This window comes from Acipenser ruthenus, chromosome 11, assembly GCF_902713425.1.
Source record: "Acipenser ruthenus chromosome 11, fAciRut3.2 maternal haplotype, whole genome shotgun sequence".
Classification (NCBI taxonomy): Eukaryota; Metazoa; Chordata; class Actinopteri; order Acipenseriformes; family Acipenseridae; genus Acipenser; species Acipenser ruthenus.
In genome coordinates, this window is record NC_081199.1 from 12,940,159 (window position 1) to 12,961,370 (window position 21,212).

At 40.8% G+C, this 21,212-nt stretch overlaps 1 protein-coding gene across 3 annotated transcripts in view; it reads right to left on the reverse strand.

Annotated features, from left to right (window-relative positions):
* LOC131739421 (NACHT, LRR and PYD domains-containing protein 3-like) overlaps positions 1-21,212 on the reverse strand; it is a 56,017-nt gene that overhangs the window by 28,909 nt on the left and 5,896 nt on the right. For all 3 annotated transcript variants that reach the window (XM_059033382.1, XM_059033383.1, XM_059033384.1), the window contains exons 2-4: positions 16,507-16,641; positions 659-772; positions 233-274 (exon numbers count right to left, since the gene is read on the reverse strand). In XM_059033382.1, coding sequence (XP_058889365.1) covers positions 233-274; positions 659-772; positions 16,507-16,612 — 262 coding nt within the window. In that variant the 5' untranslated portion in view covers positions 16,613-16,641. The remainder of the gene's footprint in view (positions 1-232; positions 275-658; positions 773-16,506; positions 16,642-21,212) is intronic.

The window sequence follows — 21,212 nt, forward strand, 5'->3', positions numbered from 1 at the left end:
GGAAAATTATAATGCAGAGCTGTGTGCTACTCACCTACTGTATCAATGGAGTTTTAATGCAGAGCTGTGTGCTGCTCACCTACTGTGTATCAGTGGAGATACTTATACAATTATAATTAGGGCTTCCGGCATTTACTTTTTACAAAATTCGGTAGGTATTTATCTGTACTTATTTGAAGGCCCATGAAACAGGTAAAAGCCGGTTCAATTAAATCCCTCCCCTCCCCCTCACCTGGTTCGTCGTCATGATCACTTTTCTTTCTCTTGTCTCTTGCTGGAAGGAAAGAGTGAACAAACATTTTACTGCAACTTTTTTTTTTTTTTCTCCCCACAGTTTGACAATAAACTGTCTGTCTCTACAGCCTCCCCCCTCCCCCTAACTCTCCGTTCCTCTCAACCCCCCCAACCCCCCATTCCCACATCCCCATCCCCCCACCCCCCCTCAAATCCCCCCCCCAACCCCCCTCCTCCCCCTCCCCCCTCCTGGTGTCGCTGCACGTGGTCTGTCTACACTGGATGAATTACACATTATGTTGCAGGCATAAGACTTTCAAACAATATCTGAGTTCTCACAGGCAGGGCGTGTGGTATTTCCTGTAGTTGTTGGCCAGTCCTGGGGATGATGATTATGAGCAGTGTAGTGTTGACATGCATTTACCTGTACTGGCGGTGATGTAATAATTGACATTGTTAACGCTGTTTGCTTGGATACTTGGACCCACTGTGATGCCCCCAGTCTCAGCAGAGAGTGAACTGATCAGCCGACGGGAGTCTGTTCATATAAACAAGACAAAAGAGATTAAGATGTGCCATTTATATTGACATACTGTTACCATTTCAAATGGTTTGATTCTTATCTGTTCTATTTTATTCTGCGTATATCATTTCATCACCTATCCCAACCAGACCTGGGATGAACTACAACTGCCATTGTGCAGTTGGTAATTAATTGCAATTACACTTGAGGCAGTCATAACGGCTGCCTATGCCTTGGAGGGTTAAATACGTATGCTGTACTCCTGTTTTAAAAACACCAGGTGTAGTGGAGACCACCGTAGTTTGAAGTCTAAACCAAGAACAAACAGAAAAGTTACCTGTCTGGAGTCTGAACAAAAAACAAACAACTTGAAAGAGGAGTTGCACTTGTGGAACAAGACGACCTTTGCAGAGAAGTGACGCTGTTATTTGTTGAGTTTCACCTGGATGATGCTGCAACCTCTTATTTAGTGTGTTTTTTGTTTATTTAGGAACTCTTCAGAGTTAGCATGTTTTTGCGTTTGGTTATTTAGAGAAATGTATTGTTTGAAATTGCAGTTTGTTAAGTGAATGAAAGTAAAAAGAAACAGGGTGATATGATGACTTATGATTAATTAACTCATAACATAGTGAGCCACCATTATGGGGTCCTGGGGCCGGTTGCACAAAATGTCTTAAATGCTTTTAAGACCACTTATTGGACTTAGACTTAATATTTAAGACCAAAATAAATAAGACCCATTGCACAAAAAGTCTTAATTTGATCCTGGTCTGAAATGCAAGTCATTTTTTAAGCCTCCCCCTCACCAGGCTTCAATGGGAAAAAAGTATCTGTTGCTATAGAAGCCAACACGGTAGCATCACGGATAGCTTTTGCTGAATTTTCTAATGAAAGGGCATTTCGTAGGGAGAGAGTCTTTTAGGACAGACACAATCCCGTAGAGAATGTAAATAACATTGCAGTTTTTGAAAGACTGCGTTTCCACGAGGACGCAGGGCCGTTCCGAGGGGGGTGCGAGCAGTGCGGCCGCACAGGGCACTGGCCTGAAGGGGGCGCTATGGCTCACAAATAATACATTCATTTTGTTGTGTTCATTTTTTATTTGTGACCTGCTATTTTGTCTGATTAATGGATTTCTTTCTTTTTTAATTGTATGCATTGTATTGCTTGTTTTTATTGCTGTGATCTGTGATGTCTGTATGGTCTCTATATGTTTTATTGTAGAGCTTTGGGATACTATATTGTGTGTAAAAAGGGCACACGTTTTCTATGCTTTTGTTTTTATTTGCACCCTGCAGTTTCATGCTCTTTTTTTTTTACGGTTAGCATGCAGCAATCACATTTATTCAATTGGATGTATGCTATTAGTATGTAGGCTATATGGTGGTCATTTTGAGGACTTGCCTTATTTGAAAGAACTGAAAGAGTTCCTTTGCTATATTGTACTGTGACTGACTGTGCTGTCAAGGGACAGTGTGTCATTCTGAGAGATGTCCTGTAGGATTCATACCAAGCTTTTTCTATTTTGTGGATGGAATATCCTCCAGTTTTAAATAATCACTGTCTAATCCTAAACATTACACCACAAATTTAGTGTATTTAAAATAGCAGATTTTTTTTTTTTTTATTTGAAATGCTTAAACATTTTTTTGGGGAGCAGTTAGGAGTGAATAGTCAGATTGTTTTCCAAATGGTTTCATGTGGGTACATCCGGCATTAACATGTTTGAAAATCCAGTATTGCACCCAATATAGAAAATAATATTCCTCTACAACAGACAAGGATAGCCCTCCTAGTTTAGAGAGTGAGAGTCTCCTTTTCTTTATTCTGGGCTGGGAACCTTCCACAGAAAATCTACCCAGCAGAGAGATTGGCAGCATTTTCCAGTTCAGCATCTTCTACTGTTAATTATAATCATTATACTGATTATTCATAACCTAAAACTTAGTTCCAGTCTTCACATAATATAATTCTTTACATGAAAATAAACATTTTCCCATCCAACTAACAGTATCCAAGCAGCTAGGTCATTTATTTGCAAGTTCCCTAACAATCCAACGTAGTTTCAGAAAGCTGGAATTGATTACAAATGATTTCTTAACCTCCATGGTCCAAGCATGATTGTCCAATTAAAATGTTGTTGGAGACTTCACAGGGATTCACAAATCATCAGCCAGCCGGATTAGAAAGCCTCAATGGTAGTATCAGATTCATTTAACCCTCTTCATGAATGTTTTCTGCACAAACAACCACCCTTGTCCAAGAGACATACACTACTGTAAACAAGTCAAACGGTGATACATGTAGAACGACTTCGTTTTAACCATTAAACTAATCTCAATGTTTTTTTTGCCAGTTTAATTGCCCAGCAGAAACGTAAAAAAAGTGCATGCAGTTTTTCGCAAAATAGAAACAGACTAAACATTTCAGTAAAAAACTGAGCTGTGAAAGTTATCCAAGTTACTTTTTTTTTTTTTTTTTTTTTTTAATGAACTTCATTCCCGACTTGTCTGTACTCATAACAGCCACACACACATTGCTGTTACACAAAATCATGATAAAACAAAATATCTGATTTAAGAATACAATATTCTCAAGCACTGTACTCACGTTGACGTATAGATCATTGCAATAACAGAGGTGTTTGATCGGCTTTACACAAAGTTGGTAAATACACAGCTTCACAAAGCGGTTTTAAGGATGCCACAACGATGTATAAGAACAAAAGAAAGAACAAACGAGAGGAGGCCATTCAGTCCATCTTGCCCGTTTATTGATCCCAGAATCTCATCAAGCAGCTTCTTGAAGGATCCCAGGGTGTCTTCAACAACATTACTGGGGAGTTAGTTCCAGACCCTCACAATTCTCTGTGTAAAAAGTGCCTCCTATTTTCTGTTGTGAATGCCCCTTTATCTAACCTCCATTTGTGACCCCTGGTCCTTGTTACTTTTTTCAGGTCAAAAAAGTCCCTTGGGTCAATATTGTCAACACCTTCATGGATTTTGAATACTTGAATCAGGTCGCCACGTAGTCTTCTTTGTTCAATACTGAATAGATTCAGTTCACTGCTGCAACAGTGTTTGCCACTCCTCCAATTTTTGTGTGGTCTGCAAATTTAACAAGCTTGCTTACTATACCAGAATCTAAATCATTAATGTAGATTAGGAATAGCAGAGGACCTAATACTGATCCCTGTGGTACACCACTGGTTACCTCGCTCCATTTTGAGGTTTCTCCTCTAATCAGTACTTTCTGTTTTCTACATGTTAACCACTCCCTAATCCATATGCATGCATTTCCTTGAATCCCTACTGTGTTCAGTTTGAGAATTAATGTGGGACTTATGTGGGACTTTGTCAAAAGCTTTCTGGAAATCTAAATAAACCATGTCATATGTTTTGTAATTATCCATTGTCGATGTTGCAACCTCCAAAAAAAAAAAAAAATCAAGCAGGTTAGTTAGACATGATCGTATATACGATTTCACTGCACGGTTCCATATTTTTTTTTTTTTTTTTTAATGTATTTACTGTATGTATTTACCTAAACAATGTTAATATTCTTAAAATTGAGTGGATTACCAGATTTTTTATTATTTTTTCCCCCTCACAAGACCTCCACCAGAACAGTGGAACTTTGACTATAAGAATACTACCGATTGAATACATTTTGTATTAAACAATATTTGAAAATATATGCACTAACTAACTTATTTTTAATGTACCTGCTGTACTATCACTGTCATAATAAATCCCATAAATATCAAGTATTAAAGAAGACAACTGGGAAAGTTTTTCAAAAGGGCCGCCTCCAGTTTCTGGTTTCTTTTTTGTATATTTTTTTTAGCCTCAGCCAGCAGATTTTTCATTTTTTTTAAATGTCATTTCCAGTACGATTTACGGCTGGGTTGATGGCATTCACCCATTCAGTCATTTCTTCTTGCCAGGCTTTATTTTTGTCTGAATTTTGCAATGACACCCTGTGACAGGCTGGCTTTAGTGGTGACCTCAGAAAAGAAATGAACACACAGCACTGCGAGTGAAAATAATGAATGAAAGCACTGTTGCGCGGTTTATTATAAATAAAAGGTTTAAACAGAAAACAGGAAACGGCACTTGAGGCCAAAATAAATAGACAAACAAAACGGATTAACACTAAACAAACAGTGGACGGACAGACAAACAAACACGGTGAGTCTAAACAGTTATTATTATTATTATTCTTTTTATTATCGTTTATTTTACCTCCTCTCCACACCCGTTCTCCACTCACCAAACACACAACCCCGAGTGAGTGAAACGTGCATCTATATATACTGTTGTGCTGGGATTCAATTACTAATTAATTATTCACTTGAATCCCAGCACGTGAATTAATTATGTGCAACCTCGTGCTCACATATTAAATACTTTAAATGCATGTGAAGTGAAGTGCAATCCCGTGCCTAAATACAATTATACATTTTAACTAACTCGTGCTGCACACACCCATTTATATCCCGTGCAGCCATATCTATACACCAACATTAACACACGTAACATACAACATATAACACACAAATGCACACAGGGGCGGACCCCCCCTTGTGCGCAGCACACATGGCCTCAACAGCCACTTCCCCCCTTAAAATCCCAAAAGTCTCGCAGTCCTGGCAGCGGAAAGGCTGCTTGGGGGGTGGTCTCCTGACCTCCCCCCTTCTTCGTAGCCGGCAGCTCCCTTCTGTGGGGCTCCGGCCACAGTACCTCCTGCAGCAAAAGTGCTGCAGTGGGAGCAGGTCTCCTGACCTCCCCCACGATCTCCGGCAGCGAAACTGCTGCTGGGGTTGGTGGTCTCCAGACCTCCTCCCCCTTCTTTGTGGCCGGCAGCTCCCCTTGGTGGGGTTCTAGCCACATTACTTCCTGCTGCGATGCGGAGCAACAGGCAGCCCCAGGCGATGCGGAGCACCAGGCAACCCCAGGCGATGCGAGGCAGGCATCCTTGGGCGGTGCGAGGCAGGCATCCTTGGGCGGTGCGAGGCAAGCATCCTTGGGCGGTGTGAGTCAGGCATCCTTGGGCGGTGCGAGGCAGGCATCCTTGGGCGGTGCGAAACTCAGCTGCAGCTCCTCTGGTGGTGGAAGTGGGAGCGGCAAGCAATCTTCCCACAGCGGCGAAGGCGGAACCAGCAGGTATTCACCCTCTGCTGGTGGAGGTGGGAGGGGCAAGAAGTCCTCCCATGGCGGTGGAGACGGAACCAGCAGGTATTCACCCTCTGCTGGTGGAGGAGGCAGAGGCAGCTCCTGCCGCTCTGCTCCTGGTGGAGGTGGTGGAGGCAGAGACAGCTCCTGCTGCTCTGCTCTTGCCGGTGAAGGTGGTGGAAGCAGAGGCAGCTCTTGCTGCTCTCCTCCTGGTGGTGGAAGCGGTTGAGGTGGTAGAGGCAGCTCCTGCTCCTGGTGGAGGCAGAGGCAGCTCCTGTGGGAGCAGCGTGTAGTCTCCTGGCGACGGAAGTGGGAGCAGCGTGTTGTCTCCTGGCGACAGAGGTGGGAGCAGTGTGTAGTCTCCCCCTCTTGCAGGGGGCTGGTGCGGCTCTTCCTCTCTTGCAGGGGACGGGTGCGGCTCTGCCTCTCTTGCAGGGGACTGGTGCGGCTCTGAAGGTGCAACCAGCAGGCACTTTTCCTCTGCTGGTGGAGATGGGGACAGCAGGCATTTTCCCTCTGCTGGTGGAGATGGGGACAGCAGGCATTCTTACTCTGCAGGTGGAGATGGGAACAGCTGCCTCTTGGGCTTTGGATTCCCGCAGTCCCCCCGTCTGGGCGCTGGAGGCTCGCGGTCCCCCCGTCTGGGCGCTAGACGCTCGCGGTCTCCCCGTCTGGGCGCTAGACGCTCGCGGTCCCCCCGTCTGGGCGCTGGACGCTCGCGGTCCCCCCGTCTGGGCGCTAGTTCCTCCTCTTAACTGCGGAAGGTACAGACGGCAAAGTAATGCTTACCCTCGCAGAGGGGGCACAACGGCAATGATAGCCAGTCGGGTCCTGGCTTCCTAACCTTCCGGCGGAACCACTCCTCAGTGTCTTCCCCCCATCCCATCTTTCAGGACACTGCCCGAAGAGCCACATGGACGAAGCAGTGCATGGTGATGTGACAGGTTTTGCCATAGGCAAAACACCACAGCCCTGCTTCCTCCTTTCCCCCTTTGCTCTGCTGTTGCTGCTTCTTCAGGTTGTTTTTTCCCCATTTTTTTAAATATTTTTTTTTAAAACAGTCCTGTGGTTCTTTTCACATCACCCGCAGTACCGTTTCTGGCCTGCGTCTTTTGCTGGCGCTGTTGTCCCGTTTCTGACACCACGTGTGACAGGCTGGCTTTAGTGGTGACCTCAGACCAGAAATGAACACACAGCACTGCGAGTGAAAATAATGAATGAAAGCGCTGATGCCCGGTTTATTATAAATAAAAGGTTTAAACAGAAAACAGGACACGGCACTTGAGGCCAAAATAAATAGACAAACAAAACGGATTAACACTAAACAAACAGTGGACGGACAGACAAACAAACACGGTGAGTCTAAACAGTTATTATTATGATTATTATTATTATTATTATTATTATTATTATTATTATTATTATTCTTTTTATTATCGTTTATTTTACCTCCTCTCCACACCCGTTCTCCACTCACTGAACACACCACCCAGAGTGAGTGAAACGTGTACCTATATATACTGTTGTGCCGGGATTCAATTACTAATTAATTATTCACTTGAATCCCAGCACGTGAATTAATTATGCGCAACCTTGTGCTGACATATTAAATACTTTAAATGCACGTGAAGTGAAGTGCAATCCCGTGCCTAAATACAATTATACATTTTAAATAACTTGTGCCGCACACACCCATTTATATCCCGTGCAGCCATATCTATACACCAACATTAATACACGTAACATACAACATATAACACACAAATGCACACAGGGGCAGGGCACATTGCCACACACCCCTAACCTCCCCAGTATTATTTAATTTATTAATAATTTCTTCTAATACAATTGCCAATTTTTATAAGCTAAAATGTATTTTCTTCACTTTGCACACAGCCATCCCCCCCCCTTTCAAGGTCTCAAGTTAGACCAATTTCACTGGACTTGAAACTAAGCCTTAGACTTAAGTTAAATGTTTTTTTGTGCAACCGGCCCCAGATCACCACTCGCTTCATGAAGCTTCCATATTTGCTTGTTATTTTCTGTCTATATGTGCACGGGCCTGGTGAGGTTATTGTTTTGTGTCTGGGACCAGGATACTGTTGTTTTGAAATCACCCGACCGTCACACACTGTAATTGTAATTGTAATTAAACCTTGGCACACCTGGATAATTACAATAGTAACTGTACCATATAATTGATTGATTACAGTTCAATTACGCATGTATTTGTCATTCTATTGTTATTCTGGTGTTTCATCCACTTCTGGTGACCCCATTTGTTTTGTTTTTTAAAAGTTCTCTAGTGTGTCTATTTGTACCTGTGCTTTATCACTTGCTTATTTACAATATACATGTTAATGTGGTTTATGTTACTTTTTAGTGTAATTACTGCAGCATAAGTGAAAGTGTCATTTTAATTGAACCAAATAGCATTGGAATTGTAATTTCAGCAAACAATTCTGCTGTAATTGACCCACAGATCTGATCCCATTCACTCACATTTTATCTCGTAAATAAATCACTTGACAGGAAAATTATAATGCAGAGCTGTGTGCTGCTCACCTACTGTATCAATGGAGTTCTAATGCAGAGCTGTGTGCTGCTCCCCTACTGTATCAATGGAGTTCTAATGCAGAGCTGTGTGCTGCTCACCTACTGTATCAATGGAGTTCTAATGCAGAGCTGTGTGCTGCTCACCTACTGTATCAATGGAGATACTTATACAATTATAATTATGGCTTCCGGCATTTTTTTTTTTTACAAAATTCGGCAGGTATTTAAAATCGGCCCATGAAACAGGTAAAAACCGATTCAAATAAATCCCCCCCCCCCCCACTGTTTGACAATAAACTGTCTGTCTTTACAGCCTCCTGGAATATTCAGTCGCCTGCTTTTTTTTCATCTTGAATAAGCAGCCCCCAGTGCACAGTCCCCTTGGGGAGGCAGGTTCCTGTTCCCCCTCCACCCTCTCACCTCCCCCTCCTCCCCTCCCTCTTTTTTTCATCTTGAATAAGCAGCCCCCTGTGCACAGTCCCCTTGGAGGAAGTGGGTTCCCATTCCCCCCTCTCCCTCTCCCCCCAGTTTCCTGCTTGCCCAGCTGCTCAGTTTGGGAGGGCGACCTGATCTGGCTAGTATCTTCCACTTCTTAATCAGCGCTTTTCAAATTTTCTTGTACCTTCTCCTGCTCTGTGACTCTTTACCACTTCATCCATAACTTGTTTCGAAAGCTCCTTGGTCTTCATGGTTGCATTTTTTACTTTGCCAATGCAGAGTAGTTTGTGTAGATTCTACATGTAAAGTCTAATTTGAAAGCATCGTGGAGTACGCTCAGGTGCCAACAAAATGTGAAAACTTTGCAGGGGGGTGAATACTTCTGCAAACCACTGTAACTGCTATTGAATTGGTATTATCCCAGTTAGAACAGAATATTACATAATAAAATTCACGTTTAAAATGTTTCTTCTCAAGATTCTAACCTGTGGAACTGTTCTCAATATGTTGGGAAAGTGGAGTTCAAGATAAACACAAGTTGAAATTCTGCATTTATTGGTTTTACTAAAGAAATGCCGGTAACTTGAACTTGGAATTCGGCAGTAGTTAAAACCAGAACCCCTATGTATTATGTCTAGCGTTATGTCTGGCGCAAACCCAACACAGCACAACACCATCCCTACTGTGAAGCATGGTGGTGGCATCATCATGGGGATGCTTTTCATCGGCAGGGACTGGGAAGCTCATCAGGGTAGAGGGCAAAATGGATGGAGCTAAATACAGGCAAATCCTTGAGGAAAACGTGTTTCAGTCTGCAAAAGGACAATGACCCCAAGCACACAGCCAAAGCGACACTGGAGTGGCTTAAAAACAATAAAGTGAATGTCCTAGAGTGGCCCAGTCAAAGCCCAGACTTGAATCCGAATGAGAATTTGTGGCAAGACTTGAAGATTGCTGTCCACCAACGATCCCCATCCAACTTGACAGAGCTTGAACAATTTTGCCAAGAAGAATGGGCGAATATTGCACAATCCAGATATGTAAACCTGGTAGAGACTTAACCCAAAAGACTCACAGCTGTAATTTAGGCCAAAAGTGGTTCTATCAAGTATTGACTCAGGGGGTGAATACTTATCAAACCAAGACATTTCAGGTTTATTTTTTATTTTTCATTAACTGTTTCACAATACAAATTCTCTTGCCTCTTCAAAGTGTTGAGTAGGTTGTGTAAATCAAAGGAAAAAAAAAATCAAATTTAAATGCATCAAGATTTCAGGTTGTAACACAACAAATTGTAAAAATGTCCAAGGGGGGTGAATACTTACTATAGGCACTGTAGGTACAAATCAATCTGGTAATAGGAAAATATAAAAGTGCTAGAAGTAAGCAAAGGATTTAAAAGAATGTTTTTCTTGACGATGAATGTTGTTGCCCAGGCTGTATCGTGTGGCCCGCCATTCATACAGTAACATCACACAACGTGAAACTTTACAGCACATGTCAGACACAACCAAGTTTTTAATTTCAAGATGCCACAAGAGACATCCATCATCATGGTCCACCGTAGCCATGAATATACATGTACACTTTAACACAAACACACCCACCCACTTTAGGCTGCAGAACCGTATCAACTTCACAAAAATAGAACTACATTTGCATGCACTTTTGATCTCAATGCAAGTATGAAAGTAATTGACATGTCTCAATGCACTATTACCATTTTCTAGCATTTCAAAGCATTCCAATAACTTACATGGCAGGAAGCCTGCTGCGTGGCTGAAGGTTCATTCCACCAGACATACTGCTGCCTCAGTGGCTGCTTCCAGGGACATTCCTATCCAGAAATCTGCAGGGCTGCTACCTGTTAGTCAGCACACACCTGTACCTGCCATTACCATATCCACCTTGCAGCCTTGGTTCTGCAGTCTGTCTTTCCTAAATAGGGGGTGTGCCTTTACCCCTCCTCCCAGAGAACTGCTAGGAGTCTATATACTATAGTGTACCTTATCCACAGCCCTAGAAATGAGGGTTACTCACATGTAACCGTAGTTCTAGGAGTGGTATATGAAGCACATCAAACAACCCACCGACCTCCCCTGGCACATGGCACACCGATTCCTGCTTCCAGCGTGTATGATCTGACATCACAGGCCTGTGCCGAGGAGGATACCACCCGAGTGGGTAGGAGAAGCAAGCTTAAAGACCTTCCAGCCACAATTAAAGGGGAAAAAAGAATATTATCTGCATGTCATTCAAGCAGTTGACCCATCAGTGCTATGCCTTTAAATTGAAGAGATTTTCCATTTAGTGTCAGGGCACGGAGCTAGACCCCGTCCTGATCAGTGGTGAGCATCCTGGATTACCTCTGGTCCCTTCCAGTCGGGCCGCACCGGTGGACCATGGTGATGGACGTCTCTTGTGTCATCTGGAAAGAGCTGCATGTTCTGTCTTACCTGATGACCGCAGTCTGTGGTTGTTTGTGTTGTCTGGTTCCTTTGCCTGCTTGTGTGGGAGAGGGAATGGCGAGTTCGGGTTAAAAACCCTAACACCACATTTCCTTGCTTTTGTAGTGATGAGTTCAACCCTAACTGCTGCATTAACTTAGTTTTTTGCAATTATATATATATATATATATATATATATATATATATATATATATATATATATATATATATATATATATATATATATATATATACACACACATATACACTACCGGTCAAAAGTTTTAGAACACCCCCATTTTTCCAGTTTTTATTGAAATTTAAGCAGTTCAAGTCCAGTGAATAACCTGAAATGGTACAAAGGTAAGCGGTAAACTGCCAGAGGTTAAAAAAAAAAGTTTAGGTTACCAAAAACTGAAAAATAATGTACATTTCAGAGTTATACAAAAAGGCCTTTTTCAGGGAACAAGTAATGGGTTAACAACTTACAGCTGTTCTGCAGCAATGGAAGTAAATTAAGCCTTGAAAGTTGATGCTAACAATTCCTACAGGTGTCCCAACTTTTATTAATTACTTACAAACCCTGTCTGTATAAAAGCAGTGTTGGAACAGACTGTGTTACTACACCCTCTTAAGCATTATTTGGACAGTATTGTACTGCAGGAAGTAGTATATTGCTCTCATAATGGCGAGAAAAAGGCAATTAACAAAGGAAGATAGACAGACCATTATAACCCTTAAAAGTGTAGGTCTTTTCTTTAGCGAAATTGCAAAGAAAGCCAAGGTGTCAGTGAGTACAGTTTCCTACACCATCAAAAGGCACTTGGAAACTGGAGGAAACTCTGACAGGAAGAGGTCTGGCAGACCCAAAGCCACAATAGAATCAGAAGACAAGTTTCTGAGAATCAACAGCTTGCGTGATAGGCGGCTCACAGGACAACAGCTTCAAGCACAGCTTAACACTGGTCGAAGTAAGCAAGTCTCAGTTTCAACAGTGAAGAGAAGACTTCGAGCTGCAGGTTTGACAGGTCGAGTGGCAGTAAGAAAGCCATTGCTAAGATGGCAAAATAAGAAAAAGAGGCTTGCCTGGGCCATGAAGCACCGCCAGTGGACTACTGAAGACTGGAAGAAGGTCTTATGGACCGATGAATCAAAATTTGAAATCTTCGGTTCATCACGCACGGTTTTTGTACGCTGTAGAGTAGGCGAAAGGATGGTTCCTCGGTGTGCGACACCAACTGTCAAACATGGAGGAGGAAGCGTGATGGTCTGGGGCTATTTTGCTGGATCCAGAGTCGGCAACTTGCACAGAGTGAGTGGCACCCTGAACCAAAACTGCTACCACAGCATTTTGCAGCGCCATGCAATACCCTCTGGTATATGCCTAGTTGGTCAGGGGTTCATCCTACAGCAAGATAATGACCCAAAACATACCTCCAGGCTATGTCAGAACTACCTTAGACGAAAAGAACAAGACGGTAGGCTTCAAATCATGGAACGGCCAGCACAGTCTCCAGACTTAAACCCCATCGAGCTGGTTTGGGATGAACTGGACAGAAGGGTGAAAGCAAAGCAACCTACAAGTGCAACACATTTGTGGGAACTTATGAAACAGTGTTGGGAAGAACTTTCAGAACAATATTTGATTTCCATTGTAGAAAGAATGCCACGCGTGTGTTCGGCTGTTATATCTGCAAAAGGTGGCTACTTTGAGGAGTCAAAAATTTAGATTAAATTTTGTTAAACAAAACGATTCCATGATTTCTTTTTTATCTCCAATTGTTTATTTGTTCTATGCTTTAATTTCAGAGTACATCGAGACATTAAACTGCGTAAATTTCAATAAAAACTGGAAAAATGGAGGTGTTCTAAAACTTTTGACCAGTAGTGTGTGTATATATATATATATATATATATATATATATATATATATATATATACATACAGTACTGTGCAAAAGTTTTAGGCAGGTGTGAAAAAATGCTGTAAAGTAAGAATGCTTTAAAAAATAGACATGTTAATAGTTTATTTATCAATTAACAAAATGCAAAGTGAGTGAACAGAAGAAAAATCTACATCAAATCAATATTTGGTGTGACCACCCTTTGCCTTCAAAACAGCATCAATTCTTCTAGGTACACTTGCACACAGTTTTTGAAGGAACTCGGCAGGTAGGTTGGCCCAAACAACTTGGAGAACTAACCACAGTTCTTCTGTGGATTTAGGCAGCCTCAGTTGCTTCTCTCTCTTCATGTAATCCCAGACAGACTCGATGATGTTGAGATCAGGGCTCTGTGGGGGCCATACCATCACTTCCAGGACTCCTTGTTCTTCTTTACACTGAAGATAGTTCTTAATGACTTTTGCTGTATGTTTGGGGTCGTTGTCATGCTGCAGAATAAATTTGGGGCCAATCAGATGCCTCCCTGATGGTATTGCATGATGGATAAGTATCTGCCTGTACTTCTCAGCATTGAGGAGACCATTAATTCTGACCAAATCCCCAACTCCATTTGCAGAAATGCAGCCCCAAACTTGCAAGGAACCTCCACCATGCTTCACTGTTGCCTGCAGACACTCATTCGTGTACCGCTCTCCAGCCCTTCGGCGAACAAACTGCCTTCTGCTACAGCCAAATTTTTCAAATTTTGACTCATCAGTCCAGAGCACCTGCTGCCATTTTTCTGCACCCCAGTTCCTGTGTTTTCGTGCATAGTTGAGTCGCTTGGCCTTGTTTCCACGTCAGAGGTATGGCTTTTTGGCCGCAAGTCTTCCATGAAGGCCACTTCTGACCAGACTTCTCCGGACAGTAGATGGGTGTACCAGGGTCCCACTGTTTTCTGCCAATTCTGAGCTGATGGCACTGCTGGACATCTTCCAATTGCGAAGGGAAGTAAGCATGATGTGTCTTTCATCTGCTGCAGTAAGTTTCCTTGGCTGACCACTGCGTCTACGGTCCTCAACGTTGCCCGTTTCTTTGTGCTTCTTCAAAAGAGCTTGGACAGCACATCTGGAAACCCCTGTCTGCCTTGAAATTTCTGCCTGGGAGAGACCTTGCTGATGCAGTATAACTACCTTGTGTCTTGTTGCTGTGCTCAGTCTTGCCATGGTGTATGACTTTTGACAGTAAACTGTCTTCAGCAACCTCACCTTGTTAGCTGAGTTTTATTCCAGTTTTATTCCTCCTACACAGCTGTTTCTGGTTCAGTTAATGATTGTGTTTCAACCTACACATTGAATTGATGATCATTAGCACCTGTTTGGTATAATTGTTTAATCATACACCTGACTATATGCCTACAAAATCCCTGACTTTGTGCAAGTGTACCTAGAAGAATTGATGCTGTTTTGAAGGCAAAGGGTGGTCACACCAAATATGGATTTGATTTAGATTTTTCTTCTGTTCACTCACTTTGCATTTAGTTAATTGATAAATATAATCTATTAACATGTCTATTTTTGAAAGCATTCTTACTTTACAGCATTTTTTCACACCTGCCTAAAACTTTTGCACAGTACTGTATATTATATATATATATACATATAAAAAATATAAATATCTATCTATCTATATATAGATAGATAGATATATATCTATATCTATATAATAGATGGGCTTCAGTGAGTTACAGGAAAATAATTTCATCGAGGGTTTCTGTGACGTCATAAATTATGAGACCGAAGGTCGAGTAATTTATAAACTGTGACAGAAACCCGAGATATATAAAAAATATATATAAAAAAACTAAATTCTGTTATCATCAATGTATACCTCTTCAAATGTAAGTGCATTTTTAGTATATGCCTCATTTTTAGGCCCAATCTGCCTGAAAAATAGTCTTGTGTTTGATCACTACTGTTTACCTTACTTCAGTTTTTTTTTTATATATATTTGAATTAGTCTACAGCAGAATCAGGAATATAAGAAACACATTACTTTACCTTTGCTGTAGCCATGTTGTCCACATCGCAGATAAAAATCAATACATCAACTTTGACTTGAGATTTTTTCTTCTAAACATTGTGTCCAGATCATGGTTCCTCCTGCAACTCTGCGGGTGCTCCGATTGAAATCAATGGCGTATTGTGGGAACAGAAAACCAGCATTGTTGCAGGAGGGAGTGTGATCTGGATACACTGCCATCCTTTGAAGTCATGTTTTTCTCCTGGCGTGTGCGCTTGTATTTGTATTTATGACCCACGATGTGGGATTTAAAATTCATAAAAAGTCATAAAAATGCTGAAACATATAACGATGCGATACAGACAACACAGGATCAATGACATAAATATGGCCTTTTTCAGGCCTTTTTTAAACTGTAATTTAGTTCTCCCGCCACAAGATGTCGATATAGCCTCCACAGTAAACCACGTAATGAGCAATTAAACAATCATCCCATTACGTTCCTTAAGCCATTTGAATTGGTCATCCCATTTCTAGAAAGCACGTATTAGCAGATAAACAGAACACTGTAGATCCAAAGTCTTTCCCTCCCGGATGCAGAGATACTTTGTCATACATTTGTCTCCTCTCGACTCCTGCAACTCTCTCTATGGTGGTCTCCCGGCATGCACCATAAATCGACTGCCGCTAGTTCAGAATGCCGCCGCCAGGATCCTTACCAGATGTAAAAAACGTGAACACATCACCCTCCGACTTGCCCAACTGCACGGTCTACCTGTAAAGTTTAGGATTACTTTCAAAATTCTCCTGCTCACTTACAATGCTCTTCATCACACAGGTCCAGAGTATCTCCTCAACCTGCTGACCCGCTATGTCCCTGCCCGCAAGCTGAGGTCCTCCGACTCTGGCTTGCTTGTCATCCCCAAGCAAAAGTGCACCACACTCGGAGACGCTCTTTTAGCTTCATGGCTCCGACTCTCTGGAACTCTCTCCCAGCTTTGGTGCGTGAAGCTCTCACCGTCACTCGCTTCAAATCAACTCAGTTTAGTTGGAGTGGCTACACAGACATCTGGAGGTTTAGGACTGAATTGCAGGTTAGTCACGTCATTCTAATTCTCCCGTGAATTTCATAGGGCCATACATATAAAGTACACGACACTGACATTGTACAGAAACATTGTAGGTTAAAAGTGCTATCTGCACATTTGCATATTTCCACCTCAAATATACCTGGCTCAGCTTTCTCCAGAAGACGTTCAGCGACATCTTCTTTCCCAATACCATCAAAGGCATCTTTTGCCACATTTATGTCCTTGTTCTCTTCTTTGTCTTCCATTTCCACGAAGCATTAGATCCATCAACCCCCTGGAAGTAAGAACAATAACCAAATTAAGAAGCAACAATGAGGGACTCGGATTTTAGGATTCTTTTTAAGGAGTGCACCAAAAATGTAAGGTTGCATCATGTGATAACTCCCAATGCGCTTTGGAGCAACTGAATGAGTCATTGTGATTCGTTCTAAAGCCTTGCCCACTCATTGAGGCTCAGTCTCAAACCGCAGCTGGTTGAAAATGTTACACATAATGAATGAGGGGTGTAGACAGCATTCAGGTGGAACACATTTAGATATTTTTATTCACACCTGCCTGTAAAAACAAAGAAAAGTTCTCTTGAACTGTCAGAACACAATACAGCAGCCTTCATTATCTTCATGCACTCTGACCTCTAAACTTACTGAGGTCAATAATAATGCTTTTCTCAAACAAACTCTGAGAATGCTAAAACCAGGTTATAACAGCAGCTTAAAATCATTTCCCCGATTTCGTAAAAGAAAAAAATATATATATATATATATATATATATATACTGCCCCTTTATGACGCTACTCGTTATAAGGCGGAACACAAACAGCACAGTCTTGTAACTATGGCTCCCCACCGATATAAGAAAATAATAAAAAAAAAAAAAACACACAATCTGCTATCGGCAGTTTGTGTTATTTTAGCCGGTAATGTACACCGATACTCATGCTTGAATTTCTTCCAGCACAGAATGTCATGTTTGGTCAGGCACGCTTTAATGACACAAGAACACTGAGACACTCATTTTCCCAGAGTTGTGTAACGTGCAACCAAAATGCAGTAAATACGTCTCAAAATAGCCGTGTTTGAATTTTTTTCTAATTTCTGAAGACAGCAATAGGATAGCAAGTTGTGTGCAGAACAGACTTGATGCTACAATAAAATCGAACGATGAACTGCGAGTAGAATATTATTGTGATGCTTAAAAAATATATAATATTCATAGTAGTTTAGAGCACATGTAGCCTATACAGTTACCAGACTAACATTCACCCTAAGTAATGCTTTGTAGTTGGTTTCAGACTGTAATAAATATAAGGGTATTTATTATTCAACAAATTAAAAGCGGACTTGGCAACTGTGAAGGTTACCTCAGCCGCCAGTTTCAATTGGACAGCAGCGATCTGAGGAGGCTCGTGCTGTCAGAGATTTTGTCCTTTCTTTTAAGTTGTGTTGGATTTGCTGTTGTGTTAAATATTAATGATGCAAACAAATAAAACAGTCAATACTTTCATCTGCAATGTTATTTGGTCAGTTCTGAGAGGGCATCAACAACTTGTTGGATGTTTGTTGTGCTGTTTTGGGCGATTGAGCTGGCTCATGACATCCAGTTCACCAACTATATTTACTAATGTGGAGGGCAGACACGCGTTGTCTTTGGACTTAGCTGGAATCAAAAAAAAAGCTGGCCAGGCAGCAAAAAAAGGGAGGTCATGATTGTTGGGGACTCCATACTGAGAAACACAACAAATTCAGAGAGCTAGGAAAGTAATTAAAAGACAAGACCAAAACTGTGGTATTTTCTGGGATACTGCCGGCACCTTGCAAAGGACCATACGGACAGCTGGAAATAAATCATCTAAATGCATGGCTGAAATCGTGGTGCACACAGGAAGGCTTCACCTTCCTTGAACACAGGACCAGTGTTTGCTCCAGGACTTACAGACTGAGGGTCATTGTGGCCCCTTCTCAATTTTAGGGGAACATTTTCTTCAGTGAGGGGGTCAACATGTTTGATTCAAAACCAGCCACCATTTCTTATTTTTGTTTGTTTTAAATATGCCAATAGAGTTTACTGACCTTTTGTTTCTGAAGAACAAAAATAAAACTGTAAAGCTGCAGATACAACCAAGGTGTCTCCACACTACTCACTGTCACTTTTGGGGAAAATATTGGTTAATGTGTCACAGTGATGCTGGTGTATAACTGAGTAGAGGATATTCACTGTACCAAATCACTTTAGAACAGGGATTGTCAATGTTTTTAAGCTGCATACCTCTTTCCAAAAAATGTAGTTCACCGCATACCCCCATCTGAGAGAGTCATAAAATGAAAACAGAAAAAAAGTCTGTACAATAACATGATACAACAAAACGCACAAGCCTTGGAGTGTGTGATGGATGCAATTATAAAAGTTGCAGTATTATAAAAATATTTTATATATATATATATATATATATATATATATATATATATATATATATATATATATATATATATATATATATATATATATATATAAAATATTCACTTTTGGCTAAAAATAGTCCCTCAAACAGGTTTCTAGTTGTTGGAAACAACATCATTTTATTGTAAATATTAATTAAAATCAACAAAGCCTCCCTGCTAGCTTCAATCACTCAGAAATGACATAGGACTATTCCATGATAGCAAATGTCAATCATGTATTTTTATTGATAATAAAATTACAGAAAAGGCAAAGAAAAGTTCACTATCCACGCATCTCTACAGCTGACCTCATTACCAAAACATATTATTGGCATTTTTAAATTCTTGGTGACTAAAACGTACAGTACTGATGCTAATTAAAAAAGAATAATAAAACGCTTACCTAGTATGGGTGTGATGGACGGCCGTGCTTTTTACCACACAAATCACTGATGATGGCAGGGAAATTGGAGAGAGCTTCAGTCGCAAGACATTTTTGGCGTTTTTAATCTCTGACGGTATTTCGTCTTGATCGCCCTTTGCTAGTAATGTACTAGTATTGAGCCAACAATCCATATTTTTTCACTGGCTTGAAAGCTTAAAAACTCACACCAGACGCAACGGCTTGTCATATTAGACCGCATGGCAATACTTCGGTTTCTGATTGGTCATACATATTGTATTTTGAAATGAACTAATAGTACTTAAGTTACAATAAACTTTAATCTGGTTATTGCAAAAAATAAATATCGATTTGCAGGCACGAATGCACACAGGAAATAAAATGAGTTAAATACAAGGCTTTTAGTTTTTTAAAATATGTAATTTATTTTTTTTATCCCAAAGACAAAATGCAGTAACCGCCCCACTGTTTATATGACATTTAAACAACAGGGCTTATTTAAAACGTACATATTTAATATGTAAATTAGTTGTGTGCATTGAACGCTCTGTCACAGCACAGCAGTCTGGTGTTCGCGATTAAACGTTGATTACATGACAAAACTAACCGCTGCAAAAGAAACCACACTACCAACAGATACAGTTTAATAGTACTATTTAAATGCCATTGTCCTGACTGGTAAATTCTTACCTGCCAGCTGCCCCTTTATTTTGACAATTTCCATATTAAAAATGGCATTTTTTTTTTCTTGACATTTTTCATTTAGTCCCCATGTAAGTATTTTGGACAGTTTTCAAAACAATTTTTACTTTATTTTTACAACACATTGATGTTGTTGATATGATAAACGCGTACATCTGTTTCAGGTACTCTGTATTTAATTTTTTTTCAAGGTTAAACGATGGCCCGTGTTACACAGAACACTAAAAAATGTGGATTTGCTATATTTTAACATATTTTAATACTGCAATGTTTTTGAAAATGCTACTTACCAAAACTGTGACTGCACATGCATTGTATTACATAATAACTTCCTTTATTCCGATTCCAGTGGTGTTTTTTCAATGCAAGATGTATTATATACAGTGGTGTATAAAATCACATACCCTAAATATCTTTATCAAGCCGTTCTAGGTCTACTGGCGAAATGGCCAAGAGACAGCTGGTGCTTAACACATACTGAATTATTCTGGCCCTGAATTTTAGCATTTTTTGTCATAGAAATGACAAAATTCACATATGTTATAACATTACCGTAGGCTACTTGTTGTTTTGCTTTAATCAATGATGCGGTTTTCGTTTCACAAATCTACTGCACTTTGTCTATAAACAGTACTGCAGTACGCAGAAGTACACATTTCTCCCATTCACTTGCTAGGTCACTCCATATCTACAAACATCAGACAGATATTTTGTCTAGCAAATAGATACGTTTATAGAGGATGAATTTCACAGTATTTTTTAAGCACAACTATAATAGCCTACACTTCAAGAGTCACTGCTGAAGCTGATTACTTATTCTTCCATAAGTAATGGTCGGGCTTAATAGGGATACGAGGTTATATTTGCGTCGGGCCATATTGTTAACAAGCCTGGTGATGTCATCCAGGCTTTACTGTGAAACTCACTGTAACCAGGGAGGGTGTGAGCGCATTCTACTGGACTGGAGAATATGGCACGGGAGTTTAATTATGAAAACGCAAGTGTAAACAAACAAGTAAAAAAGATTAGCCTGTCGTCAGACATGTCATGGTAATACAACATGCATTAATTTACTGCATGTTGGTATTGCGTCTGGTCTGAGAAGGGGGACACACAGGCGCATTAAGAGAAATTCAGCGGGACATTTTTTATTTAAGGGGGGCATTTATTTCAGCGCGAACACTGAAGTACTATCTATATAGGCAGGACGGGCTGCACTTAAATAAAAAAGGAACCAATCAGAAGCATTTAAAACTAGAAAGGAAGAGGGGAGAAATAAACAAAAAAAATAGAAGGGAGAC